This window comes from Corvus moneduloides, chromosome 20 (genome assembly GCF_009650955.1).
Source record: "Corvus moneduloides isolate bCorMon1 chromosome 20, bCorMon1.pri, whole genome shotgun sequence".
NCBI lineage: Eukaryota > Metazoa > Chordata > Aves > Passeriformes > Corvidae > Corvus > Corvus moneduloides.
The window spans coordinates 6,056,439-6,067,423 of record NC_045495.1 but is presented as its reverse complement, the minus strand read 5'-3'; the positions used below and the strand labels follow the sequence as shown (position 1 = coordinate 6,067,423).

At 48.0% G+C, this 10,985-nt stretch overlaps 1 protein-coding gene across 2 annotated transcripts; it reads left to right on the top strand.

Moving 5' to 3' along the window:
* The first annotated feature begins 9 nt into the window (after positions 1-9).
* On the top strand, positions 10-10,958 carry STYXL1 (serine/threonine/tyrosine interacting like 1). Of its 2 annotated transcripts, XM_032129629.1 has the most exons (9): positions 10-218; positions 1,270-1,331; positions 1,802-1,928; positions 2,238-2,294; positions 3,195-3,340; positions 4,701-4,846; positions 5,873-5,967; positions 7,654-7,763; positions 9,893-10,958. In XM_032129629.1, exons 1-9 carry the CDS (start codon positions 116-118, stop codon positions 10,022-10,024), a joined length of 978 nt encoding a protein of 325 aa, XP_031985520.1. In that variant the 5' UTR covers positions 10-115; the 3' UTR covers positions 10,025-10,958. The 2 variants fall into 2 exon arrangements, with proteins under 2 accessions (XP_031985520.1, XP_031985521.1); XM_032129630.1 differs by lacking the exons at positions 4,701-4,846; positions 5,873-5,967; positions 7,654-7,763; positions 9,893-10,958 and adding an exon at positions 3,514-4,270 and having other exon boundaries at positions 59-218.
* Positions 10,959-10,985: the final 27 nt, after the last annotated feature.

The window sequence follows — 10,985 nt, the reverse complement described above, 5'->3', positions numbered from 1 at the left end:
TCGCGAGATCCCGCCTGAGGTAACCGTGGAGACCGGCGGGCGTCGCTGCCTGCGGCCGGGCGGGAAGGGGGGAGCGGGGTGTCGCGATAGTCGGCGGCAGCCGAGCGGATGGGGGATGGCGGGGGTGATGGTCTGCGAGCCCCGACACCTCTACAACATCATCAACCAGTACCGGTGGAGATCCCGGCTGACGGAGCCCAACTACCTGTGCCTGCTGGGTGAGGCCGCAGCGCAGGCCTGTCCCTGCTGCTGCCCCTGCCTCTGCCTAGCCCTGTCCCTCCTCCTGCCTGCTCATGCCCCTGCCAGCCCCTGCCTGCCCCTGCCCTGCCTGCTGCTTCCCCTGCCTGCTTCTTCTGCCCCAGTTCCTGCTCTTGCCCCTGCCTCACCCCGCCTGCTGCTGTCTTCCCGTGGCTGCCCCTGCCCGCTGCTGCTCTCCCTGCCCCTGCCTGCAGCCAGGCACTGTGCTCAGCCCGGGCAGATATCCTGAGCCAACTGGGCTCGTGAGGAAAAGCACACACATCACTTCTCGTAATTTCTGGGGCCTTGCACTTGGGGCCTTCCTCCCATCCCATTTCAGGTGCCATGACCTGGTGCTGCTTCGGCTTTCCTCAGGTCCAACTCTCCCTGCTCTGATCAGTCCCGTGGATACACACTCTCCCCTGCTGCTCCCAGAGGTGTTAGAGCTGGACAAGATTTCTCAACAATTACACAAAGATTCCTGATAACCACTTCCATTTTGCATAGTGCCAATACCCCCAAAAGGGTGCCTGATGTTGCAATGTCATTAAATATTTTGGTAAGGGAGCCAGTTTGGGAGTGGTGGTGGGGTCTTTCCAGTGCCCCTCTCCCCAGAGCAGCAGAGGCAGAGCTGCTGGGCCGAGGTCAGAGCAGGCACAGGGCAGAGCACAGGGCTGATGCTGGGAATGCTACAGGAGCACACTTGGGTCAGGACTAACAGTGCTGGTTATCACGTGGTGTTACACACAGACCCACATCAGCCCTGGAGTTTGTTATACCCACACCAGAAGGCCTCAGTTTCTAAAAAAAAAAACCCAAATCACAGAATGATCAAGAGACCTTCAAGATCATCCAGTCCAACAGCTGACCCAGCAACACCATAACCACCCCTAAATCATATTGCCAAGTGCCACATCCCCAAATCTCTTTCTCTGAGTGATGCCAGTGCCTGAATTCCCCCTGCCAAAATACAAACAGGATTCCACCTTTAAAAGCCAATTGCTCTATCTTGGTTGGTTTTTTTTTTTTCAGATGCCCGTTCTCAGCGTGAATTCGATGCGAGCCACATTATTACAGCCCAAAGGATTGAGCGGGTGAGGGGCTTGCTGTTTGCGTGAACCGTCCCTGGATTTAGCAATTAGCAGGAAGCCAACAGTGGTTTGAAACCCACGGGAAATGTCCCAGCCCCTGCCCTGCCTCAGCCGTGCTCCGCGGCTGCCACTGGGGGGATGTGTTCTGTCACAAAGCAGAGGTGGCTCCAGCAGCCCGAAGGATTGGCACGCAGGAGCTGCATATCAGGAAAAACATTGCACAAGAACTCACACAGTGTAGCCTTGCCTCCCAAGGACAGTGCTGGCATCTGCATCGCTGCTGCTGATGGAGCAATCAGCGTCGTTTGCATCATTCCTGACTTCTAACCGGGGCTGTCAGTGTCGTGCCCACCCACAGGAACAAACCCAACACGTAGCTAGAGAGTTGTAACTTGCAAGATGTCAGGAGCGTTGATGCCACCAGAGAAGAGTGGAGCTGTGCTCCTGATGGAATTCCTCTGTGATTTTGGTAGAATCCTGCGGGGGAGTATCTGATCCCGAATCCTGAGGAGCTGGACTATGTCAGATACTGCGTGGTGTATGACCACGACACCGGCTTTTTGGGCTGCAGTGACAATCAGGAGGAGAAGAAGGAAACAGGTACGTGTGACCTATGTCAGTCAAGACCTCACTGCTGCATGGAAATTCTTCCCATTCCTCATTTAATTTTATGAGCTCATTGGAGGAGATGTAAATGTTCCCAGTTTTAGTGAAAAGCTGTGCTCTGCCTCTGTTTTTTCACTGTTGTGTATGTTCTCAGGCTTCAAAAATCCAAGTTTTATTTCAAAGCATCCTGGCAGCCCTGGTTTCCCATCTGTGGATGATCCTCTGAAGCTCCTTGTTGTATGTGAGGAATCTTTTCTTGCCACATTTCCCTGAGATTTGGCTTGTCCAACGCTTGCCTTTCAGGGAGCAGTGCTGCTTCAGAGCCTGAAACCATCGGCTCAGGTTCCATGTGTTCCCAGAGTGAGTATTTCCTGCTTTGAGGGTCACAAAAGGCTTTCACTTCATAATATTTAAAAAGACTTACCTTTGATGGGGGTGGTCATTTGATGGAGTTCACCAAGAAATGTGAAGCACTGGAAACTTTTCCCTATCATTGTTCAGTCTTCCTTGAACCATGGAAGTGTTTGGTTTTCACACATCCTTTGGCAAGGAGTTCTGCTGTGGGCAGAACTACTTCTGTATGTTTGTTTGAGCTTTACAAAGGCTACAGGAGTTTTAGCAAAGATTCACATCACTTTTTAAAGAAAAAAAAAAGTGGGGGTGTAAGGGGTATGAATAAAGCAAGCAGGTTCCTGAATGCTCAGTGGTGAGGCAGTAAAGGGAAGGTGTGAAGAATCAGAACTGGGTTTCTATTGTGCTGATTTATTTCTAAAGCAGACATAGCTAGAGGGAAGCAGGATGGATTCCTTGGGAGGAGGAGCAGCCATCTCACATAATTTGCTTCACTGAGGGGAGTGTTTAAAACATTTGTGAAAAATTTAAGACACTTCCTTTTTTCCCTGTTTGCCTAAAGCAGACTAAAGAAAAGAGCCTCCATAAAAATAAGATTATTGAATTTAAATTAATAAAATTTCCCCATTATGGGAACTTATTACAAGCATTTCCCAAAGAAAAATGGGGAGAGGAAAAAAAATCTAGACCTACAAAAGAAACCAGGAGAGGAATAAAAGATCAGGATGAGAGGTGAAAAGCAGCACCACCTGTAACTGACCTGCAGCAACAAGTAAAGAATAAGTAGAGCTTTTAACAAAGTTTTCTCCAGAGCATTAGATGGAATGGAAAGGGGTTTGCTGTGGGTGTCAGGGAGGCAGACAGAGACATTGAACCTGCCCTGGCAAACAGCTCTTTGGTCTCTTTTAGATACTGGGGAAGGAGATGCCTTACACCATGCCAGAAACTTGCAGCACTTCACTCGCCACCCCGTGCTCCTCCTGAAGGGAGGGTACAAGCATTTTTCAGCTTGTTACCATTTCCTGAAGAGCCAGAAGACACTGTGGATGCCTCAGGTGAGATGAGACTAATTTGCAAGTAGAAGACATTCGTATTCAACTGATGATGGCTGGTGAATTCAAGTTAGATGGTGTTGCAAACCTGATATCACAGTAATTTCAGACAAAGGAATTAAATGTAATTTGAGTTACTGTGCTTGCCCTGAGTCTCACCACTGGTTCTTTTACAGCCTCTTTTTCCTCTTCTGTTGTGTGAAAGGAAGCTCATGGAAGCAACCTGGGAATGTTTCCCTGATAACCCTGAAACTGGCCTACGGAGAGTACAGATAACTGAACAAACATTAGCAAATGATGAAAAGAAGCAGGCTCCTCTCTCACACGTGGTTATCTGGCATAGTACACAGCAGATGTTTTCAAACAGAAGTACAATTCCTACCAAGCACTGTGATCTATGTCTTTTCATCGGAAGGGTCACAAAGCAAGTGCTGGTGCCTTGTTTCAATAGGCCCAGGAAGACAACAGCCATCCACTCAAACACTGGTGTCCTCATTACTCGGTTTCACCTATAAACATCAATCTACTTAGCTTATGAGAAACAATTACCCTTTATTTCACATTTAGGACAGGCAGAGCAGGTTAAGAAGGTGCTGGACAACAGAGCATTTCATTCCAAGGTGCATTTTGTTCCCATTGTTCCCTTCTGATTCCCAGGGAATAGCCCATGACACAGTGCTAACCTGCGGATGCTACAGCACAGGAGAGAAAATCGATTCGCTTTGTGCTGCTCTGTGAAGGGCAACTCACTGCTGAGCTTCCCCCTCAGACTCAGCTGGACACAGAGCACCTCCTTGCCCCTCAGTGGAAGCTGTTGGTGATGGTTTAAATTTTTCAGCTGCTCCTTTGTGCTCCTGGAGCAGTATCCAAGTATCCAAGCACCCCTTAGGGATGTCGAGGCGCTGTTGGTTACTCGTGTGTTTTCCTTCTCAGCCTCCACGCTGCCGACACCGGATGCAGCTGCAGGTTTGTGCTGTGCTACTCCAGGGCACCTGCAGCTCTGCAGGTGGCAGATGATTTCATTTAGCCCTGCAAACAGTAACCAGGGGGAGCAGCAAATGAATCTGTCATGCTGCAGCCCCTCCAGACAATGGAAAGGATATATTCCACCTCCTGTTTAGTTAGGGTTTGCTTCAAGTAATGTCACAACAACAGTAAGGCTGCTAATTATTCTCAGTAAAACTAGCAAAGACTTCAATATACAGCAAATCCAGGTGATTGAATGAATCATTACACTAAAATATGTCATGAGCTGCTGACTAAGTGCCTGTTCAATTCTTCACATGACTTCTGTTTAAGAACTTATCGAGCTAATGGGAGCAAAGACACTCTCTAACCTGAGCCTGTGGTTTCTTTCTGGCAGGAGCTAGACACCTTCCAGCCATACCCTGTAGAAATACTGCCTGAAAAGTTATATATGGGCAATTTCAAGCAGGCCAGTGACAAACAAATTCAGAGAGATCTGAAGATCAAAGCACTGGTCAACGTCTGTGAACAGCCTGTAACACTGTAAGTTAAACAGTTCAAGGCTTACCCTCACCAGTGTCTGTGGTGTGAGAAAATGAGGTGACACAGAGTTTATTGGCAGAGGAGTCAGTGCCTGTGGCCTTCCAAGGAAACCTCTGTGCAGATTCCAGTGCCATTTCATGCTCATTCTTCTAATTTCTACTCCAGAGTTAGCACAACAGCAACACAGTCCTGCAGCCCTTGACCATGCCACGGGTGAATTGCGTAAGAGGAGGACTGGGAAGCCCTTGGTATTTCAAGTTTATCACATACCACCACGCTTCAGGAAAAACTTGTATCTCCAAATAGCTTTCAGAGCAAAATCTTACAAACACATCAGTGCAAAAGCTAAATCACCAATCTGTCACATTTTTGGTCTTCCTTCCTTACCTACTGTGTCCGTGACTAGTCAGCTCAGTCTGCAGGCCTTGCTGGAAATGCAATTTCACACAGTGAAAAACCCAGTGACATTTCTCAAGGTGGTGACCCACACAAAGTAACAAATCCAGTTACCCACCCCAGGACAGGTGCACCAGCAGACATTTATCATGCCTTTGGCTCCAGAGGAATGTCTCTGCACTGTGGGTAATACTCCCATGCCCTCTACATGATGTGCTTTCACACTTTGGAAATTCCTCACCAAGTTTTTACCCTGTGAGTTCTCTGAGTCTGTGGAAGGAGGAGATGCTGCCATAGAAAACCACATGAAGTGATCTGGGGCGTTCCACAAAACTGCCAACACACACTCTGAAAGCACACCTGCTTTCAGTTCATCTGTTTACATTTATCTCTCAGCTGCAGGTTAAGACATCAATGCTGATACCACTGAAATGGAAAATCAGTGATTAAACTGGTTCTGTGTTACAAACATCTCTGTCTCACCATAACAAATCCCTTATCATGTTAATGATGACAATGATGAAAAACTCACACATGTAACAGCAAACAAAGTGATCACCTTGCCTCCAACAAACACATCTTGTCAAGGCTGCTTCTCTGCTCCATGTGGGCTGTGTGCTCTTTTTCCAGGTTTGCAGAAGAAGGTGAATCCCTCCACGTATCTGTTCCAGATTCACTCGAAGCAGATCTTTTTTCTTCCTTCCCCACCATTTCTCATTTCATAGGTGAGTGGATCGTGATCTGGAATTCCTGAGACCTTGCTCACTGTAGGATATTAGATGGGAGTGACAGAAAGCCCAGACAGGAGGGTAAGCAAGCCCACACCCTGATGGATACCAGAGCTGCCTCACTAACCAGCCTGCTGGACAGAGAGGAGATTTTACAGGGCATCTGACTCTGATGTCCCTGCTCACTTTAAAGAATACCTCAGTCTGATAACAGGAAGCTTTCCACCCAATCTGAAAAGGCTTTGCTACCAGGGCTTCATTGGATTCCCTCTTGTTCCTTTGCAACAGCCCTTTGACTCTCAGCAGCCCAAATCTTCAGCCACCAGAGCTTTATTTGAACCAGAGTGTGACACACATTAGAGAACTCAGCAGGAGGCATTGATAATCTTTGTGATTTCTGGCCCACCGTAGGGCCCAGGAAGACTTTCAGGTTGGACAGCATCAGCCTGCCTTCAGCCGATTACATCAGATAGGACAAGAAAAAACACACTGCAGCTCAGTGCCTGCAGCTGCACGGCAGACACAGCTCCTGCAGCTCCATCCTGATGCTGTCCAACCATGTCATTATCTTTTATCATGCTTATCAAATAATACCTGCCGCAGACCAAGGCCCTGCTGAGCTGTGTCGGACAGAGCCAGAAGCAAAAGACCACCCTGTCCCCACAGACCTTAATCCAAGTACAATATCAGACATGACAACTGCACACAAAGAAACAACATTCGAGGATATAATTTTGTACTCCTGAACTGAATGTCATTATTTGGTGCACCTAAATGTTGACATTCACTTACTTGCCTTTCGTTGTGCCTCATGCTTTTTCCCAGTAGTATTTCAGAAGTTTCCTTCTCACATCACACACAGTTTGTGGCTGTTTCCAAACCAGGCTGCAAGAGTCTATTAGCTGCACTTGTGGAAGTGTTACAGTGTTTACCTGATAGTGGAACTGTTTACTTGGCAGTGGAGAGCAGATTACACAAACTAGAACACGAGACTAAAGCTCTCCACATATGCCAAGAGGAGTGTGCATGTCCTCATGCCAAGTGTATGTTGGAGTGAGGCCAGTTCTACTCAGATCTTAGGACAGAACTAGTATCTCACAATAGAAATAAGTTTTAAAATGCTGGTTTAGTGCTTGAGGGAAAAAAAAGAAAGAACAAACAAAACATCTTGACAACACTAAAAGAAAAAGAAAAGGCTTTGCTCTATGAATTCTGGAGTTCAGTTGCTAATATTTTAAAAACATCATTCTGTCTAGAGAGGGAGAGAAAGAATTAAAAGGTTATTAATTAAATATGCAACCTTCCAGGAAAAATAAAATTTCAATACCTTTAAACCTGTGGGGAGAGTTTGTGATGCTGACCACAGCTAATAGGTCATGAAAGACTACTTTTCCTCAGATGCCTGATGTGAAGGTGACACTGATGTGTAATGAAGCACTGATGGGTCATTGTCATTGGTGCTGCTCTTCGAGGCCGTGTTTTAACTGTGGATTTTTAAGAAAGGCAAATGCTTACAGAAATGGGAGCTGGCAGTGTCCATCTGCTGCTGTCAGGGTTCCTGAGGGCTCCTGTCGCTCAGGCTGCAGCCCCTCTTGTCAGCTGTCACCAAATTAGTGCTTGACTGTGCCACGGGAAGCTCCATTTCCCAGATCACTCATTTGTGATTGGCATTTCTTGCCTCAGATGCTCAGCTGGACGTGGGAGCAGTGCTGGTGTTCTCCAGCCTGGGGATAAGCCGGTGCAGCACAGTCACCATGGCCTATCTGATGCATTCCTGCCGCTTTTCCCTGCAGGTATGTCACTGGCACAGTCCCCACAGAAACTGTCTCTGCACTTATTTCTCTTCCTGAAGCCCCATCACTGTAGTAATAAGACCTTCTCTGTGATTTCATGCACAGTATCCACCTGATAATGGAACTGATTATTTGATTTGGGATTGCATCTTCTTTAGACCATTAAGGGGGTGGCTTGGGTGTGATTTTGGATCCGTGAGTCCTTACTCTAGAATCTGTGATATTTTTGTTTTCCCTACTTTAGCTAAAGGGCTATAAAAGTAAAGCTGTGGGTACAGAACATGGTATTTCTCTCCTGGACTTGAGGAAAAGAGTGGCAGCTACTGCAGTTAATCCTATCTCTTAATTCCATGGCATTACAGGGAAGTTCAGAACCCAGTGTTTGCAGGGCTCTCATTTACCATTGACTTCAGCACTGACTTCTTCCAAAATCCTATTTTATTCCTCTAGAAGCAATCCCCTCCCACAGACACTCCTGTATAGAAATCTGGAATGGGATAATACTTGCCCAGGAGGGATGTACAGGTTAGATGGCCAGCACAGGCTGTTCCATAGCTCTGAATGATGAAAGAAATGAATGAAGGATGGCTGAGAATGGCCTGGCTGTGCAAGAGCCTGGTGGCCTCTGCCCTGGGTGCCAGGCCTTTCTCCCTTTGCATACCACACAGGCATCATCTCCTGGTGCCTCCCAACATGGAGCAGGAGAGTTCCCTTGGGAACCCAGCCTCTCCTTAAAAGTCTCACCCTTGTTTGGGACGTTTGGGAGCTTGAAAGGATTGATCCAAACGTCACTAAAGCTGGGTCTGTATCTAATAAGGTGATTGATTTTGTGCAAACACATCCAATGTAAGAAGAAAGCTCTTTCCATGGCTGTGTGCCAGTGGGTAATTAGAGGCTGAGTGTGCCAGCAGGGCTCAGACACGGTTCAGTCCCTGCACTAACGGGGCTGTGATTGCTCCTGCAGGCTGATGACCAGCCGCTCACTCACTGAATCACAGAATGTGCTTCTAGTGGCAGTGCAAAAGTCAAAGGCTGAGCCCTGCCATTCCTCTCAGTTGGCATCAACACGTTGGTCTCAGAGTTTTATTAAATGCCAAAAAAAAAAAAAAAAGGTTGGAAGGTTGACAGGGCAGTGCTTGCCCACTGTTGGCTGGGCAAAGCTTTCCTGGGGGATTACCGTGGCAGACAAGTCTGTTTCTTGCAGACGAAAGCAGTGCAACAGATTCCCGTGTGATCCTCTAGCCAATCCAGGCAAAGATCTTTGAAAGCTTCCAAAAAGGCAAAAGCAAGGCAGATTTGGGATGTGCAGCCCCTGATTTTATTAGTGATCAACATGTGAGGAGATCTATTGAGTCCAGGGGAACTAGAGACACCCACACTGTGGACCCAGAGGAGTAAATATTGGAAGATCAGCCTCAGAGCCTGCAGAATCAGCAAGATTAGAAGAACAAACCAATGGAGCACTATCTGCTGACCTTTGGTCTCATTACACTTACGCAACCCCCCAAGTGCAGGGGGCAAGCTCCTTTACGAGCCTGAAGATGAGCACTGACAGGAAAACCCAGGGATGCAGCTGGAGTAATGCTGGTGGATCTGCCCTGTGTGTGTCAGAGTTTCTAGGTGATTACTTGGAGCTAACAAATAATTAAGATGGCTGTAATTAATACAGTGGGATAACTGCAGGGTCATAACTGCTCTGCCACATCAGGTCACACCAATACGAAAACGCGATAACCTTTGTTGCTTTATAACCTTTATAGCTGATACTTCACTGCTTTGCTTATCATCTGTGGAAGGAACAGCATTTTAGAGTAGAAAATCCAGGATTGCATTGCTCTGCTCCATCGAAGTAAAGTAAAACAAGATACCTGACAGGTAGTGAAAGCAGCCTGAGATGTCCTCATATCCAGGAGAGCAGAGCATGAAGGGGACAGGCTTCTCTCAAGTCCACATCTGGATCCAGCCTGTCCCCACTTCGGTAGCCAAACTCCTCTCAGCAGGTTCTTGCTGTCCAGCACAGGGAGCAAATACAAAGCTGTGTTGACTGAAGCGTAGCTGCTTTGTGAAAATACCCGAGAGTCACTTTCTGCTCAATTCCTAACACTTCTTTATTTTCCTTCTGTTTACAGAGAGCTTGGAAATACCTTCTGAAATGCCAAATGAACATAAGACCACACCCGGGCTTTGTGGAACAGCTCTCAGCCTGGGAGACCCAAATCTATGGGGCCCCAGCCACAGACATCTCTGGACCAAATTACTGACAGAGAACATCCCACAAGGAAAGCCACTTCCCTTCCCCTTTCTGGGGAGAAAGTTACTTGAATGCTGTGTGAAAAAAAGACCCAAATGTAACAGAAAAGCTTTCCTCTTTAGCTCCATGTCATTTTGGGTCAAGATTTGGAGCCTTCTCGGGCACTCACCTGGGCTGTAGGAGGTGGCAGTTTGGGGGATTCAAGTGCTGCAGGATGTGGCCCATTAGACACAGCTCGACTCTTTTGTAAGCAAAGGGGATTATGACCACATCTGTGGGGCAGTCAGTAGGGTTATCTCTGTAAAGGTTTGTTATCCATGGTCTGGAATGTAAATTTGGAGTAAATTTGGAGCCTGTGCCCAATTCCAGCCCGGAGAGGTGACTGCAGAATGTCCCTGTTTCAGAAGTCCCTGTGCCCTGGGAGTGCCTTCTCAGCTGCCCACAGATATGATGGCCTCTCACTGACTCGCTGGCTGGATTGTTGACACCACCACCCTTCCCATTTGTTGCCTTCTAATCCTATAACCAAACCTCTGGGCACAGCTGGTAATTTTAAAGCCTCAGTGCTGCCACATGAAACCTAAACTCAGTGCCGTCCTCTCTCTTACAGCATTCCGAATTCTCTTCTCTGACATGACAAAATAAAACATGTCAGAAGAAACACTCCCGGGCTTTGCCGCACTCTGTGTTTGGGATTTAGCGATGGGTTTGGGTTCGTCATTCTGACACACGCGGCCAGGGCCGGGAATGCACCCCGGGAGCCGCCCGAGCTGACAGCGAGCCCGGCGCACCTCACACAGCCCGGGGCTCCCGCCGAAGGGCCGCGATTTACGGCAATTGGGCGTTTTCGGGCTCCGACTGAGGGGGAAGCAGGGAATAAAGGCGCCCCCGCCCCGTGCCCCCGCCCCGTGCCCCCGCCCCGGGGCGTGTCCGGAAGGGGGCGGGGCCCCAGCGCCGCCGCTCGCCGCGGG